Source organism: Podarcis tiliguerta (assembly GCF_965153285.1).
Source record: "Podarcis tiliguerta genome assembly, chromosome: 9".
In the NCBI taxonomy this organism is placed as follows: domain Eukaryota; kingdom Metazoa; phylum Chordata; class Lepidosauria; order Squamata; family Lacertidae; genus Podarcis; species Podarcis tiliguerta.
Genome location: NC_139542.1, coordinates 52,627,800 through 52,651,117, shown reverse-complemented (window position 1 = coordinate 52,651,117; position 23,318 = coordinate 52,627,800). Strand labels below are relative to the sequence as shown.

The 23,318-nt window shown below is 42.9% G+C and overlaps 1 protein-coding gene across 5 annotated transcripts in view; it reads right to left on the bottom strand.

Moving 5' to 3' along the window:
• PDGFRA (platelet derived growth factor receptor alpha) overlaps positions 1 to 23,318 on the bottom strand; it is a 57,545-nt gene that overhangs the window by 19,978 nt on the left and 14,249 nt on the right. For 4 of the 5 annotated variants that reach the window (XM_083458076.1, XM_083458077.1, XM_083458074.1 and 1 more), the window contains exons 2-12: positions 20,179 to 20,239; positions 19,151 to 19,465; positions 14,463 to 14,729; positions 12,539 to 12,669; positions 10,358 to 10,529; positions 10,076 to 10,265; positions 8,518 to 8,633; positions 5,604 to 5,727; positions 3,995 to 4,188; positions 2,153 to 2,247; positions 1,925 to 2,057 (exon numbers count right to left, since the gene is read on the bottom strand). In XM_083458076.1, the coding sequence (XP_083314202.1) occupies positions 1,925 to 2,057; positions 2,153 to 2,247; positions 3,995 to 4,188; positions 5,604 to 5,727; positions 8,518 to 8,633; positions 10,076 to 10,265; positions 10,358 to 10,529; positions 12,539 to 12,669; positions 14,463 to 14,729; positions 19,151 to 19,465; positions 20,179 to 20,236 (1,795 nt within the window). In that variant the 5' untranslated portion in view covers positions 20,237 to 20,239. Of the gene's footprint in view, positions 1 to 1,924; positions 2,058 to 2,152; positions 2,248 to 3,994; positions 4,189 to 5,603; positions 5,728 to 8,517; positions 8,634 to 10,075; positions 10,266 to 10,357; positions 10,530 to 12,538; positions 12,670 to 14,462; positions 14,730 to 19,150; positions 19,466 to 20,178; positions 20,240 to 21,517; positions 21,570 to 23,318 lie in introns of those variants that run through there. The other variant, XM_083458075.1, reaches the window with a different exon arrangement.

Sequence of the window (23,318 nt, the reverse complement as noted above, 5' to 3'; positions counted from 1 at the left end):
CCCCTTCTGGCTTTCTGTGTTCCATGAAAACTTTAATCAGTCTCAACACTAGTTCTGCACTTGTTCGGCCAAATGAGATTGTGGGAATTATTAAAACTGTCCAATGTGCATGTATACTCAAGGCTCTTCAAGCCTGTGTCACAATTCAGGGATTTTAATGCAACTATTGGAACCTGTGTGAAAATTCAGAGATGATTCGGAGAGAAGCTTCACCTAATATTTCCCCCATTAAAGTGCAAGCATGGTCAGGTCCATTTCTGCAAATCCCACAAGGAAGTTCTTGCAGTTCAACAAAACTTTGATCTGGCTTCTTGTGATATAGCCAGGATGAAGAAAGCTTCCTATGACATGTCAAACCCACGCCAACATGTTGAGCTTCCACCAAACCCCCAAAGGCCTTTTGTGACTTGAGGTCTGTGGACCACATGGCAGGATGCAGCCTCTCATAAACATTTGCTGGTGTGGCTCAATCTAGTCATCATCCAGTGCCCACTCTACTCAGTGTCATGGCTGTATATATATTCAACATGAGAAAAACTTCCTGCTCTGCCCACACCTCTACTCCGTATGTGTAGGGTAGGTGGGAGAACTTCCTGGATGTCAGGGATTTATTAGTAGGTCTCCTGTTTGCACTCATGCACATTCATTTGGATAAAAGACTTGTTTACCAGGTGTTTACAACATGAATGTCTGGAATCAGATGATTCCATCCACAGCTTGTCTCTGCAGACCACAGTTTATCTTTTTGAGGGGAAAGCCCTCTGCACACAGTGACAGGCACTGTTTTGCATGTCCCATGGCTGAACTCCTAGCACTGAAAGCCAGTTCCAGGGCTGGCCTCTGGTGATGCCTGGCTAGGATGAAACCAACCTTCTTCATATGCATAACTCATAATTAACCACGAGTGTTCCTCTACCCTCAATAGTTTGAGCATGACCCATGATCCTCAGAAAGGATTTATTGGAACATCAGGAGCAAGAATGACAAACAGGAGCACTTGGCCTAGTATATATACCTTAAGCTGACCCAGGCAAAACACACACCCCACCTGTGATAGATTGACTTAATGCTGCAATTAGCTAATCACAACACTGGCCCTATCTCAGCAGGGATGGGTTGCCTGCCAGCTACTAACAATGTCATTGATGGGTTTTAGAACCCTCTCTGTCTTTTGTTATGCAGATGAAGCTCCTGAGCTCCAGGAGACCTGAATGCCTAGGCCTGCACTGCATGCATACAGCCTGGCTTTGGCCCACAATGCCTGCATATACAACACATTGTAAGCAAATTAGAGGTTGAAACAAAGTTAAAGGGTTGAAAGAAATCAATTGGTTGTGACTTTTCAGTAACTGACCATGTCATACTGTCCAACTTTTGCGGATCCGAAACCGGGACCCATGTCTTCGGGGATACACTTCTGGACAAGTTGCATTGCCTGTGTCACACTCTAGCCCCACCCCCCGCACTTTTTGGGGACTAGACACAGCCCGACAGCATGCAAGATAGCAGCATCCAAAATATCCTCTGCAGTGTGGACTGCTCCTGTTCAGGGTTCCAGCCAGCTGTGCCCTTATGCAGAATAGGCCATTCTGTTCTCACTTCAGCTGTCAGCAGTATTCTGTGGCCACTGAACATCCTTAGTCTTGCATTGGGCCATTTTTTTTTTGTTCCCCCACAAATCTGGGTTTTCTTCCCGCACTTCTGCAAAACTTGGGGCTCTCCCAAGCCTGCTGATAGCTCCCTCTTGCACATGGATGGTGCCATTTTGGCTGCATTAAGGATTTGGATGCCGAGAAGGAGCTTGCTATTAGCCACACAGTCAAAGCATTTCCTTTCTCAATGGCTATGCAACATTGCTAGCAATGATACTAACATTCTACATGAAATGAATGTTGCTATCTCTGTAGCAGCAAGAGGGTCTTACCTAGTACTAATCCATCTCGTGGAAATTCCCATCTTGAGTCATATGGCAGCTGCATAGGGTCCACATAAATGTATTCATGTCCATCCGGGCTGATGGACTCGATGACTCTCCATCTTATTTCATATCTTGGTTTCTGCAGCGCACAAGGAATGGAACGCAGCATGTTAGACTCATCCCTACTATACACGTGAATGGAGACAGTTTTAAAGAAGTGTGTTTCTACATTACCTGCTTCCATATGATTACCAGGACAATCAGCGAAATTATTACAATTACGAGCAACACCAGGACCGCAGCAGCCACCGTCAATTCTGATCGTAAAGCTGTAGGAGAAAGGAAATGTGTGGTTGAGGTTTTCTTCTCTCACCGGTAGGAGCTCACTTTCAAAAGCAGTCATGGTGGCCATGATCCCAGGCTGGCCTGGGACAGTACAGTAAATTGTGCTTTTTCCTCATTCAAGGTGTGTAGTATCCAAGTCTGGCCTAGTTATTTTGGCATAACAGGCAGAAAATCCCATAGAATTAAGCATGAGCAGTGAAGTGCAACCCTACGCATGCTTACTCAAAAGTAAGTCCAGCTGTGTTCAATGGGATTTCCTTATACCCAGTTATCTCAAAGTAAAACCCTTTCAACTCAATGGACTTCTGATAAATCAGTTTTGTGCATGCCTTAAGTCTTTCCCACTGAAATCAAAGGAAATTAAAACTCCTTAACTCTAGCTGAATTATGCCCTCCTTTTGATTTGTATGCATCCATCTTTTAATTATCAATTGCTGTTTCCTGTCTTCCTTGAGATTAAAGATCCATATGATACCACTATTTCCTCTGTAGATTCCTCTCACACACCCTTTCTTTGTGGGTTCAGCTATAGTTAAGCTGGAGAGGGGGATAAGTGTGACGGAGAAAAGAAGGCTCCATATTTCACACAACTCTCCATCAACTCCTGTTTTCAATACAGTGGTGCCTCGCAAGACGAAAAGAATCCGTTCGGTGAGTCTCTTCGTCTAGCGGTTTTTTCGTCTTGCGGAGCAAGCCCATTAGCGGATTAGCGCTATTAGCGGTTTAGCGGCTATTAGCGGCTATTAAAGGCTTAAGGGATTAGCGGATTAGCTGCTAAAAGGCTATTAGCAGCTTAGTGCCTTAGAAAAAGGGGGTGGGGAGTGGAAAAACCCCCCCAGGAATCGCAAGACATTTTCGTCTAGCGAAGCAAGCCCATAGAGAAATTCGTCCTGCGAAGCACCTCCAAAACGGAAAACCCTTTCGTCTAGCGGGTTTTCTGTCTTGCGAGGCATTCGTCTTGCGGGGCACCACAGTATTCTAAGAATTATTTAAGCAAATAAAGATTCGCCCCACTCAGGATATTAATATACATACCATTATACTTACATATACTGAATAGGCATGTTCTTTAAATGGGTAGGACTTTTAAATATATTGTCATATGAGTATTTTAGTTTTTTGTTCATTGCTGCTTTTACCTGATTTTAATGCCCTTTTATTTTATTTTTACCGTGCCAGTCGCTTGGAGGCCCTCGAGTGCAAATATGCGAATAACTAAGGGAAATTATTTGGAGTGGCTTCTGTGATCTCAGGTATGGCAACATGGAAAATATTTCTAAACAGCTTCACACCAGACAAACAATATTGCATATCTTGCCCAAGCCATCAGAATATAGATTGGAGGCACCAGGATGGTAAATGCAAAAGATGCAGTAAATCATGCAAGACTGTGGTTTTCAATATTATCTGGTTGTTAAAACAGTGGTGCAGCTAGGTAATTTTACACTCTGGACTTAATCGTCCTATCATGTGGTCTTTTAGATGGCAATGTGTATCCATTCACTTACTTTAAAATGTGTGAAGCTAGCTTCACTGCATTTGAGGAGCTTCCTTCTCATTGCAGAGTGGAGCCCTGGACTTGTGAGCTAAAGTGCTGCCCTGAGGGCACCACCATGCAAAAAGGTCTGAGATCACATCCACACAGCATAAATTGTTTCATGACTCCTTGGGTCCCTTTTAAGGAGATGGAGCCAACAGCAGCTGTGCCAACCATATACCATGTTTACTCACTGGGAGCCACAAGCTTCAGTTCCCGTGTCACAGTGCCAAGGTCATTCCTCGCCATACAGCGAACAGCCAGTGTTTCTTCCACTTTCTGAAAGGTCACCTGGCTTTCTACCATGTTTTTCTGATCAAGGTGAGTCTCCATGGTGATATCAGACATATTGTTTGTCAGGAAGGTCCACGAGGTGTCATTACTGCACCTGAAGAGAAGTATAGATATAAATGAGGATTGCCAAGCACTTCCCTTTTATTGAGAATTGCTCAGTGAGCAAACAACTTTATATACATACATCAGTGGGTGGCCAGTGTGTTGTCTTGGGCTCAAGCTCACATCAGCCCTAGCCAGCATGACCAATTATCAGGGATGTGGTGAAATGAAGTCCAAAACATTGGCAACCCCTTGTATGAAGACACATTGCCTTAGAAATGTCAACTGGACACAACCAACCAAGCTCTCAATCTCCTACCTCTTGCAATCTCTCTCTCTCTCTCTCTCTCTCTCTCTCTCTCTCTCTCTCTCTCTCTCTCTCTCCCTCCCCCCCACACACAACATGCCCATGTGATGCCAACACAAACTCCTACGCTAACACTTTGAAACAGAACGGAAGAACGACACCCCGTCTCTCTCCCTCTCTCCCCTCTTTTCCTTCCACTGCAAGATGTCTATGACAAAAGTGTCTCTCACTATGTGTAAACGAACTGTGAAAAAGATTTTATGAGTTGAAAGCAGAGGTGACAGATGTACTTTCCCATTTATTTGTGTGTTTTGTAGCACAAGAAAAAATTTAATAAAAACTATTTTTTAAAAAAAACTGTCCTTGAAGAATTCGTAAGCTTTTCATGCTGATTACAGGTACCACCTTGGAAACTTCACTGGGCAATTCCAGGCTGTTGCCATGTTCAGATAGACTTCAAACATAAACCATCAAATTCAGTTGGATGGAAGGTCTTGCGCAACAAACCCACTTCCCACAACCCCAACATGCAAAAATGCACTGGAAGATGAACTATGCAACATCATTTAAACTCCCCACAAACGCATGAGAATGAATGCTCATGAAACAAACAGGATGCTCCCGGCAAACAAATGAGGATGAAGGCTCAAGAAAAGGTTGTGCCCAGTGATGATAACCAGTGACTAAAAAGCAGCTTAGAAAATATTGACTACATACAACTGATATGACCAGATTATTAGTAATCTTTACACCTGGGTGCTAGTGATAAATCATACTGTAGTAGAAGCTGGCAGCTTCCCTCCCAAAGGAAACAGCAGCTGGGGGTAATTTTGCTGGGACGCCCTCCCTGCCCATATGTTGAGATCCAGTCATCGTTGGGTAGTCACATGATTGTTGTGGTTTCTCCCCCAAATAATAATAAAAAGACACATTGAAGTCATCTAACATCACACCTACCCACTCAGAAGACCATGTTACAACAGCAATATACAGTAACTTGCAGAGGTTTATTATTACTTGAAATAATATTCCCTCCATCTCCAAAAATGCAAGTCCCTATCTATTATAAAGAATTTATAAGCTTATCGATCTATAATCATGTTACCCATTTATAATTACATGGATGATATTCTAAGACGGTCAGAGTCAACTTTCCTTACTTTTTAATGTCCTTGCAAACCAGCCATTCCACATCAGGGAGTGGTGTCCCTTCTGCCAAGCATGTCACTGTTTGCCCCGCAGAGTCGTGATGACTATCCACCAGATCTCGAATTAAAGCTGGAACTGAAAAGGGATAATTTGGGAGGAGCATGTCAGATCCTTACAGCGCTGAAGAAATTCTGTTTATTGAAAAGAAGCAACAGATGCATAGTTTTGAACTCCCGTCTGCCTGGCAAACTCAGTCATTCCTTTGGGAAATCTGGATTCAGACTTTCTGGAGTTCTTTGCTTGTTTTCACCAACACATGATCCTCTCCTGTATCTAGATTACCTGTACTTACTTACTGGAAGCAAGCACCATCCAACTCTGTGGGACTTACTTTTTACTAAACATAGGTAAGATTAGGCTGTTAGCTGCAATCCTATGAACACTTTCCTTGGAGTAAGTTCCACTGAATTCAGTATGACTTATTTCTGAGTAAAGATGGATAGTATGGGATCGTTCTACTGCAAAACCTTGCACACTTTCTTGAGGAAAGTCCCAATTAACTCAAGTGAATAAACATGCATAGGATCAGACGGAAGGTTAGTTTTCAGTGGGAATTACTAGTTCACTGGCTTTAATCGGGACTCATATCCTGTAGAGGGCCATAGTAGGGTCCTGGCTTCAAGAGAAGAACATATGGCAGTACTTTTGGGACGTGGAATAAAGGAATCCAGTCACAACCAGGCAGCTACACAGCAAGCTGGGTGTGCATGGTCAAGAGAAGAATGAACTCTTCATTTGCTCATTTCAGAACTCCTCTTTGAGTTAAGGTTGTCAATGGGCAGAAGCATTTTTAGATTATTTCCAAGATAATTTTTCATTCTGTTACAGCAACTTGTCACAACCCAAACAGCCTTTAAAAGCCCAGCAGTATCATCCCCTTAGTTCATCACCCCACAGACCAAAATGGCCTGCACTTAGTAAGCTGACTCTCACTAATTAATCAATTGAAGCTTGAGTTGATTGATTGACTAATTTAAGCCCTGCTTTGACTGTTACTTGGATCATTCATCTTTTGCCAACCTGGTGTCCACCACATGTTTTGGATACAATGTGGATATGCTGATTTGTATGTATCGATGCATGCAAATTTAGAAATAATGAACTAAAACAGAAATACACTGTGTCTTCACCATAGTGGGGAAGACAGTGACCAAGGAACTGGTGTGCCTGCTCAGTCTACTGTCCATACGCTACTGACAGGCAACACCAAGGTCCCTACTCTCCCTTCTTACGGTTCTTGGAAGCCCTTCCAATAGAGGACTGTCCTCTGTAAAGTAGGAGACATGGCCTTCCTATGAGCTGGGTCAGACTGATTATCCATCTAGCTCAGTATTGTCCACTCTGACTTTTAGTAGCTCTCCAAGGTTCCAGGCAGAGGTCTTAGACGTCACCTGCTACCTGACCCTTTTATATGTAGGTGTCAGGGATTGTCCTTGAGACCTTTTGCAAGCAAAGCATGTTCTCTAACACAGAGCTACTGTCCCAGCTATGAGAGAATGCTTTAAAGGCAGATGACATGACAGCCATTCTGCTGCTGCAGCTAAGCAGGTCTGGATAAGAGGCTGCTTGGGAACCATATGTAAACAGCTCAGGAGAAAAGTTACACACAAGTACGGTGCATAAATTAGGATAAGTGATGGATAGATGGGGGTGGGTGGAGTAGACATCTGTATGAACTCTTTCCAAAACTCTTCTTTCAAAACATCTCTGAGCAATGGTCGCCATGATAAGTTCTACACTAAATGCACATTTTGTGCTGCGATTCCTCATCCCTTTTATGTACCCCTTCCTCTCTCCAAATCAAATCCATGTGGAAGGGACCATTTCTGACTCTCAGCCAGGCACAGCAGATGTTTAAGTTTGTCGGCATCTGGGGCTGAACTAATCTCCAAAGTATCTTCCATGGACAGCGGCAAGCAAGCGAGTTTGTTCCTAGATAATTTGCCTTATTATTGACTCCTATTTTCAGAAGTATTATTCGTACCATATGCTGTTTCTTGCAAATGCTGGATACATGAATGGCAAGAGAACTTTCCTTCTAGGAGCAAGAACTCAATGTACAAATAATATGGCTGGGGTCACACAGAAGAAGTTACCTGTTTCTAGCCATCTAGGCTGAAGTCTTGCACATTTAGGCTTAGTCTACACCAGGGCTTAGGAAACTCTGACTCTCCAGTTGCTTTAGCACCCACCACCCCTGACCATTGACCATAGTAGATAGCCACAGGTTCCCAAATGTGACCTACACAAACAGCAAATGAGGTGGTCAAACTGTTCTTGGGCTGCCTCAATTCAGATAGATGGGTGGGAATCACATGACTGAATCTCACCCCCCTCCCAGGGGGAATAACTGCAGTTTTGCCTTTCCCCCACCATGTTGATTTCTGTGTGCGGTGATTATTTTCCAGATGTGTGTGTCTCTCAACTTGCACTACCACCTGCAGTCTGAATGGTTCAAGCTAGGAACAATCTTATCCTCTCATCTGTTTTTGTCTGTGTACACCAGGCCTTAGGCTACCTAAATCTCCCTGAAAGTCAATGTGGTTAAACAACTGGGAGAGCACAGTTCAAATTCCTCCTCATCTGCAGAGCACACATGTTCCTCCTGCCATTTTATCAGCACAACAACATCATGAGGAAGATTAGGCTGAGAAATGACTAGCCCACAGTTACCCAGCAAGCTTCACAGCTGATTCCCCTCACCCCCATTTCCAAGTTTAGTTTTTCTAGCTTTCTAAATTTTCTACTAAACCCTCAGTAGTTCATATTTGCTTGTTGGCCTATGGATCAGTCTCTGTAATGTCACTTCCACATCTACCTAACTCCTCTAGTTTTATACCGATCTTACCCATTTTACAGGTTTACCTTGTATGAGCAGGGAGAAAATATATTTTTGAGTTTCATCCTCATTCTGTGCTACAAAAGTATAATATCCACTGTCTTCTTCCTTGGCACGAATTAATTTTAATAAGCTCTGGTACCTATTGAAAGAGAACACTGTGATCATTTCCCACAAGAGGAACAGTATAGTATAATATAATATAATATAATATAATCAAAACAAACTGATAGCTTTGTTGGAAATCAGTCTCTCTGTGTGTAAAAGACAGGCTCAGTATATGGTAAGGACAAACGAATCAGACTAAATTTGGCCTGTGTTAATTTCACACATTATCAATGCAAGGATAGTTCTGTCCCCTTTTTGTTTCCCTGAGAAGGTGTTGTGTGTGTGTGCATGCGTGCGCGGGCGTGCGTGCGCGCCTGTAATACTCTGAAGCAACAAATAAACAAAACAAAAACCAGAACATTTACATTTATGGGGTGATCTGATTAGTGAAGTGAAGGCCTTGCGAGGGGTATAGCAAAATTTAACAGAAATTTCCATTTTCTTCTGCGGGCTTTTTGGAGGAAGAACTGAAAAAAATGTATGAAATATTATCTCTTTCAGAATGAGATAAATGCTTTAAACCAATGTTTAATGTAAGGCAATCTACTGTGTTAAAGAATATACTTTAATTCAGTAAAACTTAAGTAGATAAAGCAAATGTACTATGGGGGGGGGAATGTATGCTACACTTTACATGGTAATCTTCAAATTTCTCTGAATCACACCCTATTTCTCTAACAGCCTGGTTCTATGCATTGAATTGTAGCCTTATTTTATTATACCTACCTGAGAGTAAGCCCAGTGCACTTAGTGGGTTGTATCCAACAGAGTTGCAAAAGCTGAAGGCAGTGGCGTAGCGTGGGGGGTGCAGGGGGGGGCCGGCTGCACCGGGCGCAACATCTGGGGGTTAGGGTTAGGGGGCACAAATCCACGGGTTAGGGGGCGCAAATTACTTGCCTTGCCCCGGGTGCTGACAACCCACGCTACGCCACCGGCTGAAGGTAAGGATTCTGACAATGGAATAGGGAGGTAAGCAATTTCCCCCTCCCTATGCAATCCCTTGGAGGGGTGGGAGAGTCTCCAGAGCAGATCTGAGGATACACTCACCCATACTGTCAGCTGAGTGACACTGTTGGACGCAACCCAAGGAGACTTGGCTTTTGAGTAGACAAGGACACAACAAACTGTAAGCATGCAACCCTAGGAGTAAACCCTATTGAAATCACCTGAAGATATGTCTAAGTAAACATGCATAGAATCATCCTGCACATCTTATAATAAATCAGAAGGAGAAGCAAGTAATAATTCTTAAAACCTGTATGAAGCCAAATAAAGGTTTGAAAAATGCGCAAAGATAGGAATAGTAGAGGAACTGGAGAACCAAGAATCTGCCAAGTGGAATTTTCATAGAGATACAGAACAGGCTGCAGATTCTCTAGAGGAGAGATCAATCTGTTTCCAAGGAGATACTCTGGTTTGCAAATGGAGAACTGGACAACTAAAACCTACAAATTCCTTGGCAAGCATTTTCTTTACCTCGTCTCCTGGATCTGCTTGGACTTAGTGACAATCTCCGTGAGATTTTCCATCAGAGTCACATTGTCCTTCAGCCAAAACATTTTTGGCTCTGGGTATGCATGCACATCAACTACAAATTTTTTAACTTCATGAAGATTGACAGCTTCCATGGGGTTAAAATGGGGTTCCAGATGAATGAACCCTTTATCTGTAGGAGGACAAAGGTTTCCATGAGTATCTCTCAATGATAGTCGGCATGCTCAATTGAGAACAACAAAGGAAACTAGAAACAGACTGTACCATGAACTGTGATCGCGACTCTTTTCGTTTTCTTAAAATCTTTGGTCACATGAAGAGCAGCACATTCATAATCTCCACTGTCCTTCACTGAAGCATCTGGAATGGTCAGGTTGTAAACCAGCTTCTGGGTTGGAATTTTGATGTCGTCAAGTGAAACTGTACCTTTGTTCTTCTGCATAGTTAAAGGATCAGAAAACTTGGTCAAACCACATGGCCACAGAAAACAATTTGGCACCCTTAAGATCCATTATCAGTTTCCAGGTTTCACAAAGACCCTCAGAGAAAGCCCTATAGTAGATCCCATCTTCATCTCAAGGTCAAATGGACAAAGAGTCAAAGACTTTTTTACTAGTAGACAGGGCACTTTTGGTGGTGGCTCCATATCTGTATCACAGGAGGCATATACACCTTTTCTTTGCAGATTGGGAATAATCATGCACACAGTACCTTGCTTGCCTGTGAAATTCATCATCTAGCCAAGGATATACTAATAACAGCTTATATGCACATATGGGCCCTGTCTGGAGCACAGTGGTTGTGTGAATATTCAATCAAGTGACCCTGAGCATAACCTATTGAGAATGCTGAAGACTGCAGTCATACACGCTCTCTATAACAGCCAAAGGAATTCAATTACAAATTATTTTTTATACCGTGAATATTAAAACATTGGGCCCAAACCTAGAATTAGTACATTTGAAAATCCACAACATGTCCACAGTGCTGAATGCTAATGAGGTTAAAAAGGAAGACAGCAAACTGGGGTCACAGTAATTTATTTCCATTCGAGTGGCAATGCTACTGATTTTTGTTCCGATTACTTATTCAGGTTTTCAGAAAGCAAAATTAATTCATAATACCTCCCCCACCACAAAAAACTCCCTCTAAAAAACCCATCCCAAATACCTCAGTTTCTGTGATTTAGGCAATTGTCAAAGGAAGGATTCTTTGATCTAACAGATCAAACCACAGCACAGCCTTCCTCAAAGGTGGTAGAAAAAATCGAAAGCAGTGGGAATAGCTAGAGCTCTTCATGAATATGGAAACTAACAAAATTGGGGCCTACACAAAAATAAAGACTTTTTCTTTATTGATGTTAAGTAGAAGCACACTGTCCCAACTTTTTATTTTCTGAAATCGTGAGAGTGCAGGACCGAAAGAGGAACATTTGGGAATCAAAACAGATGGCAGGATTGGCTTCTGTAATCCGTGATGCCCAGGTTAAAACAGGCCATTTGGTGGGTTTGATAGATGCCAAGAATGACATTTTTTAAAAAACCGAAATCCTATTTATGGTATTGCTCATTTATCTACTTAATCACATGGCACATTATGGACATGGAGAAAAGTAAAATCTGAGCAGCAGAATCAGAATGAATGGGACTAGGAATACACTATCATAAATCTATGCATGGGGTCTATTCTCAGTTCACTTTGGCCCAATATGACAATTTATGAGATTTATTCTTCTCTTGTCTTTCTGCTGAGGTAGCTGAACACTAAGTTGGATCCACTTGCTTCCCATCAAAATCAATGGGACTTCAGGTAGTCATGACTGACGGTTCACATCAATATCAATGGGACCTTAGTGACTACCGTCGTCTGGCTCCAGCCCATTGTCATTAATTATCCACTCTTCCACTCTTCCTTTTTATCTCTGCAATAACTTTCTGAAGCAGGATTAGTCCCAATCCAGCACTTTAAATTCCTCTGGTGCACTAGCTCCCAGTTAACTCTGGTGTGCTATGCTTCAGAGAAGAATCAGCCCATCTGATTATGACTTGAAGTCATTTGTAGAGAGTCATATTCTCACATCTATAAAAGTGTAACATGTGGGCAGCTCCAGAAACACTCCATTTTTTGTTCTATTATGTTTTCCAGGTTTGAGGGGAGTGTTATTACTTTATAACCACTGTCCCACTTCCTGTCAACCTCATATGTTACTCATCTCCTCTTAACATCTTGTAAAGTTCTGCACGTTTACTAACAATAAAGTCTTGGTTCATGATGCCCAGCTAATGCAACAAGAAAATGCTCTCTCATCTGTCTTTATTCTATTTGTTATTTTTATTTTTTACCAAAAAAAAAAAAAAAAAAAAAAACCCTACAACTCCACCCACAGTCTTCTTCGGTCACTTATTCAACAACAAGTATTTGGGGAGGGGGGGAAGAGATATTTACCACTTTCCCTGGATAATTCCACTGTAAGTTCACGACTTCGTTATCCAAGACCACACACGTTACAACAATGGTTTCTCCTGTCTTATACACGGTCTTGGGGGATTCGATCTCAACATGAAGATGTGATGTAGCTGGAAGAGGAAAAAGAGAATTAGCACATTTAAGAAATATTTTGCACATCACAGAGGTTCTTTTGAACAATTTGCTCTGAGTAACTGTTGAGGGGGACCTTTGCACTAAGGCAAAGGGGTAAGCCTGTTAAAATAAACCACGGTGCTTTCAGAAACCAGCATTCAACAATTGACATGATTATTGTCAGGTGTTCCATAATGTAAGGCAGTGGCTTTCAACCAGTGTGCCGTGGCACCCTGGGGTGGCTTGAACGATACTCAGGGGTGCTGTGAGCAGCACTGCCCTCTGTTCCTTTTTCCTTCCCTTCCTCCTGTGATACCTTCTCACATCTCTGCCTTCCAAAGATTTGTGTGGCTGCTTGCTGCAGCAGCCCTGGCTACAAGCTCCCCAGGCGAATAGTGCCTCTGGGGTTGGCCAGGGGGTTCTGGTTGCCAGGAACTGAGGTGGCCTCGGAGTAAACAGGCAAGTGGCTGAGGGAGCCCAGCCAGCCAGCCAGTGCACCAGCCTTTGCTGTTGGGAATGGACAGAAAACCAGGAGGCTGAGCAGGCAGGCAGGCGTTGTGCTGGCCTTTCTTGTGCTTGCTGGGAGCTAAGTACCTGCCTGGGAGCTGAGGGTCCAGCACTGAAGGAGAGCCTTTCCACCATGCAGGCCCAGCAGCGCCCGCTGCTGTCACTGCTGCCTCCCGAGGTGAGGTAATTTGCTGGCCTCACATTCACCTTTGGTCGGTCTCTGTCGGACCGCTAAGTCTGGGGGCATCATCTTTCCAGGCCCCTGTGGGGCAGCATGAGGAGACACCTCTCTTGGGGCAGAGGGTGGGGAGCAGCTCAGAGACCAGGGGGTGGGGTGGGGTCCAGGTCAGTTCGTATGGGGAGAGGCCTTGAAGTATTGTGGTCCCGAGCTGTTTAAGGATTTATAGGTCAAAAACAGCACTTTGCATTGGGCCCAGAAACTAATTGGCAACTCCAGTAGGATTGGCCTTGTGTGCCCAAACCGTCTTGTCCCAGTGAGCAACTTGGCCGCTGAATTCTGCAAAAGCTGAAGTTTATGAACTATCTTTTGTGGGGATGTTCAAGGAGGCAGGAGAGGATATATTGTTTATTAATATCCTTCCTAGCTAGTGTTAGCAGGTTCTATAACTTGGCAGAGTTTTACATTCCCCTTTTAAACGCACAGCAGATAGCTGGCTGCAGGCTTGTGTAAGCCTCTCACTACCATACAATTCAGTATTGAATTGTATGTTCCTGGTAAGTCCCCTTTTATAAAAGAATAAACACATGACAATCTTATTTAAAGTTGATAAAAGTTATTTACTCACATCAGTTCACAGTTGGATCCCTGAAGGCAGACTTAGTTACAAATAGATACATGTGGATCTACTCCATATGGGAGACTTGGTCCCAATACCCCATTTCTAGCTAAGAAGCTGGTTCAACGAAGGAGGAAGTGAAAAAGAGAGAGTGTGGCAGCATGCCTTGTCCTTTTGTTACCTGGACAGGTAAGGTCACGCCCACCTCTAGTCACATGCAAAGGAAGGATGTTCCAGCCAAAAGGAAACAGGAAGTTTTTGACTGGCTGGACCAAACATTCCCCTGCATGTCTTCTCTAGGAAAACAAGGAATGTTGTGTTTGACTGCTCTCAGTGGATTACATCCCACATCTTTAGAGGCAGCCCCACATATAATGCATTGCAGCGATCTATAGAAAGAACAAATGAGTTTTTCACTCATGCTTCAAGGGCGTGAGTGAAAAACTCATTTGTCCTTTACATGGAGAAAAGGTGAAAAGAAATACCTTTGTAAATATAGATGACAAATTCACCGGACAGGAACTCCTTTCCCTTAACGGTGGTCTTGCACAGATAGGAGCCTGCGGAGAAGTTTCCGATGAAGCCCTGCCTGTTGTCATAAAAGGCATACACGATTTTCTTTTCGCTGGTCATCAAAGTTACTTGGGCGTTGGGGTCACTTGTCCGGCAAGGGATGGTGGAGGACTCTTCTTCTTCGGTGATGACAATGAACTCATCTTCTGGGAATGTCGGAACAAAGGGAACAGCTGGATCTGTGAAGAGGGAGATATGTTGAACAATCAACCAGGCTAGAGGAGTAAGTGACTTTAATATCTGGTGACTCAATCCTGTATCCTGTGTGTGTGAAGCTCAGCAGCTCCCACAGGTCTCCGTTAAAACCCTCCCCTACACTGGCAAGCTGCTGACACAGGGACATAGGAAGCTAGAACCATAGAATTGTAGAGCTGGCAGAGACCACAAGGGTTAGCTAGTCCAACCAACTACAATGCAGGAATCTTTTGCCCAACATGGGGCTTGAACCCACAACCCTGAGATTAAGAGTCTCCTGCTCTGCTGGAATCAGGCCATCTAGCTCCATACTGTCTACACAGGCTGGCAGTGGCTCTCCAGGATTTCAGAGAGGCAGCCCTCCCAGCCTCCCTCCTATATGCAAAGGAGATGTTGTGCTACTGAGCTATGGTCGTTCAGTCATCTTCAGAATGTGGTTGAAACGGCACGCATAGCATGGAGAAGTGTTGCTTTAAAATTCCAGCGATAGCTCCTATAAATATGCCAGCTTAAACAACAACACCAGCAACAATCTTAGGTGGTCGCGTAAATCGTCATTATCATGTTCATGCAAACTGATGCAGTCTCAAAGATGCACGTCACCAATGGCTGAGCGGGAATGGGACCTCTGCTACCATGCAGAACAGTTGTTAAGAGGGCAAAAGCATTCACGTTATAACATGGCAGTGCAACCCTTCCTTCAGGTCGGGAAAGGATTGGGGAAAGGATGTGTTCATTTGCTAAACACGTCCAAATTCAGTAGCAGCCAAAGTTTTCAGTTCCAGATTGTAAAGTGTGTGTGTGGGTGTGGGTGGGTGGGTGGGTGGGTGGGTGTGGGTGTGTGCATGCATGCTGCAATTCCAGAAAAACACTGCAGATGTGGTAGAGGTTACTGTATTTAGATTCCAAAGAATCACAGCTTTATTTCTTTTCTTTTCCACAAGCAGGTTTCTAGCCCTTTTGATTGCTAATGTGCAAAGTTTCCTTCCTTCCTTCCTTCCTTCCTTCCTTCCTTCCTTCCTTCCTTTCTTTCTTTCTTTCTTTCTTTCTTTCTTTCTTTTGCAAAGTGTTTATTTTGCAAAACATTTTCCTATTTGAATAATACAGTTTCTGTCAGTCACGGACAGAGGCAAGCAACTGTAAGGAAGGAACTTGAAGCCATTAGGAACTGTTTTTCTAGATCAGATCAAAGTCTTTCTAGTTCAGCATCCTGTTTTCCAGAACAGCCAGCCAATTGCTTTTAATAGGTTTCTTCTTATTTTTGAGGCATGGTTGAAAGTAGCTGGAAAATACTTCAAAAGCCAGAGAATTGCTGAATAAGATTTGCAGTGGCCAGAGGGTGGAGCTGTAATGCCCTGTATTAAGGCTGAGCAAAATAGTGGTCACAAGGAACTCAAGCCATGAGTCATGAAGCTGGCTTGTTAAACTACCCAGAGTTTGTTTCAAAGCTAGTTCCCTAGTCCGTATGTAACACTAAGCCAATTTTCTTTGGAAGTGAAGGTAATCTTAGATGGAGAGGGGAGTGTGAGAGTCTGATGCTTTGCTCAGGCACATTGAGGCTTGTCCTCATAGTGCTAAACCAGTCTTCTCCAAATTGGTGCTTTCCAGATGTTTTGGACCACAAATTCCTTCAGCCCCAGCTGCCTTGTCATTGTCCAGGGTGAGGATTTAAATTCCAATCCTAACCTTTCTCCCAAAGGAGTTGAAGGTAGCTAACAACATTTTTGTAAAACGAAAGCTGCACCAACCATTGTTTAGTGTGATGTGCAAACTTGGCCTTTTATAGTGTCACTCTTGGGGACTTTGGGGGAAAGAAAATGGTAGGAGCAAGGAGGAACTCTGGGTGGCAGTGATGAGTTTCACCTCTGAATCTTCCCTTCTCTCAAATTGGAAAGAGGGGGTTTGGCTGCCCTATCACACACACACCCAAAATCCTGAAATACAAGCTGAAAGTTCCCACAGGAGAACTTTCAGCTCAACACCTCTCTGGATAGCTGCATACTATTCTCAGAAACAACACATGGTAAAAAATGCAATGTCTGAGAAATTACACAAATCAGAATCCAGTTTTTTCTTGCCACAGAAATGGGGGTGACAGAACTGGCCCTTAGTGCAGGGTATGTGTAGCCCGGTTTATAGGCCATTAACTTTTAAACCACCCTTTGGTCTAAAGAGAAAGAAACCACATCTCCCAGTGTTTCACATTTTACCATAAAACGGTATTATGCTTAGAAATCCAGTTCTTATTGAAATCTATCTTGTAAAAATAAAGAAAATGGTACTACAAGCCTGGGGTGTCTTATATCAAGTTTTTTGGGGGGCAGGCAGTTGACTATATAGAAAATCCAAACGCAGCCGACAAAGGAATTTGTAATGTGCGCTGTGAGACCTTCTAGTAATCATTCAAACCTAGCAGCACATAAACTTGCATTCCACAAAAGCAGTGCATTTGCTTTCACCCCACAAATGGGATTCTCACAGCTTCCCCCCCTCGTTGCCTTGGGATTGATCCAGTGTGCAGACTTTAAATGCTTTCTGCTTCTAATAAAGAAAATGGCTTCCACCTGTGCTTTCAAAATTCTTATGTGGGGGGAAGGGAATATATGGGTTCCTTAGAAAATATACTGTTCATGATAGAAAGAGACATTTTAATTTGAATAATAGAGAAAGAAGAAGTTTAAGATCTGCAACACTGGCAGCTCATTTTTTAGTCTATGGGGAAAATCTCAGTCAAGCAGGAATCACTTCTCTGGGCAAGGAGAAATGCCACAATCATTCCCGCTGTAACTACCCCATTAAACAATGGCAAAACTGCAGCATATATTGCTGGTTGATTTTGTAAGGGCAAGAAGGCTGCCCTAAACTCGACAGGATGAAGCCCTGGGTATCTATCTCTGTCTGTCAGGGCAATCAATAGTGAGTCATTCATTGGTTGTTCTGCTCATGGAAGACAAACTTTGGAATGCAATGCTTATGCTTTGTGGTTCTCAAACTATTACTAAGTCCCCTGTTTATATAGATCGTTGGGGTGTGCCTTAGTTTCTGAAAGTAATGTGAGACTAATTACCCCACATAACTTTTCAATGCAAAAACTTAAATGTGAGAAACTAATAGGAGCACCCTTAAAAAAAAAAGTTTCACATGTTAGTTTTACCTAGAAGGCATTGCATTGCATTGAAAATGAAAATATCCCTGAACTGGTACAAGGAACAAGAGGAGGGAGAAAACTGTGGAACTGAAAAGACATGCCAACTTTCCAACCTGACGCTTAGAAACATTAGTTCCGTATCTTACAAGAAGTCTCCAATGATCAAACAGAATGCCCTTTCCAAACTGTCCTCTGTCTGAGGGCTTGGGGGACAGAATGCCCACAAGTGTCATGATATTTGCATTGGGGGGGGGGGGGCAGGAGAAAAGCAGTTTGATCTCTCTATTGCCTATAAAATGGGATCCCCTTTGGCCAATCTGTAACAAATCCAGCAGGTATGGTGCTGTAGGCAGAGGCATAGCAGAATGCCTGCGAATGTTCTGCCATTTAGACCGGATGCACCAATGTCATAGGTCGCAGATCAGAGGATGCATCTTGGCTGAAATCAATGCAAAAACGAAGGTGAAATTAAAACTGAGAATAACCAACGTGCAATGAGATGAGTGTAAGCGAAATGAAAGTGAAACTAAACTGTGGCCTTTAGAAAGTGAAACTAAATTAAACATTTCCAAGCGCATACCCCAAATAGTTTTGAAAAGATTCAAGATGCATTCTCTGATTCTAAATCTATCTAAGGGAATGTTTTTTGCACTGTGGTCCAGAAAATCCTGGGGTTCCTAGGAAGCTTTGTCAAAGGCTCCTCAATGGATGAGAATGTTAGTGGTACTCTAATATCATCAAGCTTTCTTGAAAGATCATTTGTCCATTATTCACCTTCACATATCATGCACAGCCACAGAGGACTGTTGGATACTCTGTTGGGTACAAATAAAGCCCAGCAAATTCTGGGAACTGCAGACTGAGCATTGTTCGGTTCCTTTTGCAGTACACACAGGAATTTTGCATGCAGGAATTACCAGCAGAAAAGTTGATATGGAAAGAGTTCCCTGTTGTTAGAACAGTGTGAAGCTACTTTCCATTGGAACAAGTCAAGTTTGGACTAATTCCACAAAACTCATCTCCATTTGGTTAGTGTGGTATGTTCTTTGATTGTGATCTGTGGCCAGGTCAGGTTTGAAAATCTAAACATAGGAAAGGCTCTGAACTGGATTTATATGCAGCTTCTAAAATGGTGTGTTTTGATCAATAGAAATGACCAGCATCGTAACGTTCAGTTGCTCCACAACCTTCTCTGTCAAAGAGGTTTCACTGTCATGGAGGCTTTATCATAAGATACAGTGAAAGGAATCAACTCACCTGGCACAAAGACATAGATGTCCTTCCCCTCCACCTCACCATCTTCATCTTGAGAATGATTGTAGTAGCAAGTGTACAATCCAGTGTGAGAAGCAGAAGCATTTGCCACATCAAGCACGGTCACAAACAGGCCGCTGTTGTTCTCCTCGCTTTTGAGGTCTATGGTATGGTTGCCATCGGGTATTGGATGTTGCCAGCTGACTTCACTGTCTCCAGAACATTTCAGGGTGAAGGGGGAATTCAGCTGCACAACCATTTCATCGTTGTTTGGCAGAATAGTCGGAAGCAAAGACTGGCAAGAGGCTAGCCATGGCCCTGTGAAAATAAAAGTATAATATTTTTACATTGGAATTTGGGGAGGAAATGAACATCTGCTCATTTCTGAACAATGGCCATTTCTATTGGGGGGGGGACCATAGTTCTGCAGGACATGGAGCACTCACTTTAGTACAGCAGGCTACATCTTTAGTTCAGAATACCAGAACACCAGGGATGGGGAACCCAGCTGGGGGCCAGGAAGAGACCGTATTTCAAGCACAATTGATTCATTTTAAGGTGATTGTTTCTGTACCATCCTTTTTTATGAAGCCACACACATATCCAGTGAAGTCACCACATTCATGCAAGGACTTCTGCTTGTGTAGCAGAACTTCCCCTTCCTCCCCTCTCCCTGACAACTCTGCTCCAGAGGATTGGAGGAACCCCCAGAACAGATTTGTGGGTGCACTGAGGAAGGAGGAGGAGAAGGAGAAGGAGAAGGAGAAGGAGAAGGAGAAGGAGAAGGAGAAGATCCATTGCACAAATCAGGCAATTTTGTTGGTCACCTGTATAGACCAAACTCATGCTATTAGCCTCTCCTTTCTCCAAGCTTTCTGATGATACCTCTCCAGCCCAGGCCAGAAAAAAATATAAGATTCCAAGTAGTTCAGCTGTTGTGTCTTTGGGTCTAGGCTTAGATAATTCTGATTTAACTATCAGCTCTCTGCTGAAGAATATTGAGCTTGACAAACAATTTCAACTGTGGTTACCTGTCAAGAAGCAGCCCACAATCAGGATCGTTCTTCGGGAAGGACCCATGACGATCATCAACTGAAACAAGAACAGGAAACAAAGGCAAGGCATGATTAGTTAGGGAGGGTATAGGAAATGACAACGCTACATCTGCAATGTGCATTAGCACCTTGGAAATGTGGAATGGTGGCATTAATCATTCTGTACTGTCAAAAATGACAAATAGTCCTGGAAGCACCAATTTTGGTCGGCTACATTCAAATCTATGTTAAATTCACCAGGGGTACCATTTGGCAGATTAGCACATACATTTCTGTTTATTGCGAACTGAAAAAAGATACCCACAACAAGTGCACACGGCACAACCCCTTCCATATTTTCTCAGAAGTTCTGCAGACTGCGGTGGGACTTGCCAGTGTGCATGAGGCTGCAGTCTTAAATCTCGGGTGTATTTAAGAGCATGCTTTTGAACCTTGCTGCAAATTTTGTCCCCCTATCTCTTTCTCCAACTACTGAAATCAGACTTGATATCTTCAAAAATATGCCAAGTGGATCTTGCAAAATTTCGGTCTCTTACATTCAATGTTTGAAGCAAGATCTTGAGGATAGAGTAGTAAACACTATATGCGATTCTCAAAAGCATCAGTATTGGGGGGAAGAGAGCAGGAATGGAAAGCCTGATCTTGATTAGCCTATTCCAAAGACAGCATCCATTTAGTTATGCTCTTCTCCAAATTCCTTCGGCTCATTGAAAACATTATCCTCAAGCTGCAGGAATTTCTTACGAAAACAGCCCCAGAGAAACACAGGCTCCGCTTTGACCCATCTCTGTTCAGTGCTGAATACACAGATTTCAAAGATCTTCACCATTTGCTACAAGCAAGGCTGCAGTCCTCTGCACACATATCTGGGGAGTTAGTACAATGAACATACTCCAAAGGTAAATATGCAGAAGATCAGGATACACATTACTCCACTGACAGCGAGGGGGGAAATAGTTATCATAGTTTGCTGGGCTTTTAGTATGTCAGGATTTCCATTTTATATAAATATATGACATGTATTTTTCTTGTAAAATAAATATCCTTGATCATTTAAAACCTAGATTCTAAATGTATGACGAAACTCTCTTGCTATACATGAAAAGGGATATATGACTGGGTCCATGTTCATATTGTATTTTGTTTCTTGAAGAGCAAGACAAGCGGTACATTATTACTACCATTGCATTCTCTTTTAAGTTTGGCCGAGCGAATGGCTGTAAATCAATGGCTAATCTCTCCAGGACAACAACTAACAAGCTTTTTCTCTATGTGCCATGTGTAATTTACAGTCTTGGGTAATCAAGCTGCCCACCTGTTCCTTTCTAAAAGGCAAACACCGAACTCTCTTTTCAAGTGAAATTGCCTTTGAACCCAATGGAAGTCTTGGAACGGACTCTGGGATTAGGTGGGTCTGGCTGACTGTGTGATTTGGTGAAGGCTCTACAAAGAAAACATGGGTGAGGTCATTAGGAACATTCAGCAGGACTATTAAGAGGCTGTCTGGTTTATCAAGCTGGTCTCAATCTGTGCTAAGTTGCATACGCAAAATACATGTCTGTGTGCACTTGTCTGTGGCTGAAACAAACTTGATCAAAAACGTTTTTGCATTTTATGAGGAAATTATAATTTCTTGTAGTTTTGCATTCAGGAGGTCCCGGGTTCAGTCCCTGGGATCTCTGGCTAAAAGGGTCAGGCAGCAGGTGACATCAAAGACCTCTGCCCAAGACCTTGGAGAGTTATTGCAAATCAGAGTAGTCAATAATGGACTAGGTAGACAAATCGTCTGAGCCGGTATATCTGTTCCCCCAAAGAGTCCTCTGCAAATTCTAATGTATGCACCAGTTACTTCCTGACCATTTGATGCACTTTATTTGGTATCCAAAGATATTTCATTTTCCTATATTTACCGACAGCATTGAATAGATAACAAGAAATGACATTTCATGTTTGACAGTTGACAGCATGGGAGATTTCATATTTGACACCAGCCATAATCAGCGTCACTGAGAAATGTTCCCAGGTCTAAAAATATGTGTATTGCAAATGCTGAGGTTCTTTTAAAAAGCACACACCCCTTTGTATTTAGAGTGTTCAAAACACTTCACATCATCCCATTTTGATTTTTGTCAGAATTTCAGCAGGAATAAGGGGGCTAAACCTTTCCTCCCCATGTGCTGATGCAAATTGCACACAAACACACACAGGGCTGGCTATTACATGTGCTGTTGTTGGTTTTTTTAAAAAAAACTGAGGTAGTTTTTAGCAAATGGACAGGTATAAATGCTGTCATGGTTGCAGTGGCAGTGTCTCTAATGCATAGATAGGCAAACTAAGGTCCGGGGGCCCGGATCCGGCCCAATTGCCTTCTAAATCCGGCCCACGGATGGTCCAGGAATCAGCGTGTTTTTACATGAGTAGAATGTGTGCTTTTATTTAAAATGCATCTCTGGGTTATTTGTGGGGCATAGGAATCCGTTCATTTTTTTCCTTCAAAACATAGTCTGTCCCCCCACAAGGTCTGAGGGACAGTGGACCGGCCCCCTACTGAAAAAGTTTGCTGACCCCTGCTGTAGTGTGTTGGAAGTGGTGTTGCTGCTGGACCAGGCCCTAAAATGCAGTTTACCCCCCCCCCCCTTTTAAAAAAGCACTCTGTAGCACACTGGTTATTCTGCATCAGTGTTGATATAAACTTGCAAATGCAGTCACCATGAAACCCACACAGCTATTCTGAATAGCAGTTTAAGGGTAGGGTAAACAGCAATTTCACACACACACACACACACACACACCCATGTGGCAAAACACTCCATTGCAAATAGTCCTGAGTGTACAAACGTAGCTTTTTGGATCCTGGCCACAGTCTATGATGCACTGTGCTAGATCAACTCACATAACAGATGATCCTGAAACAATATAGCAGCAAGACCTCAACAGGCCAAGAAATATTGTCTTGTAAATGACAACTCAGTACCTCTTTCCTTACGCAACATGCACAGTTCAATACAAGTGACAGCACATGCTGCTTTTATACAAAGATGTTATCTTGGGTCTTCCCTTTGCCCAGCTGAAGAAGTGGGTTCTATCAACAGCAAATTTACAATATGACCCTAAGC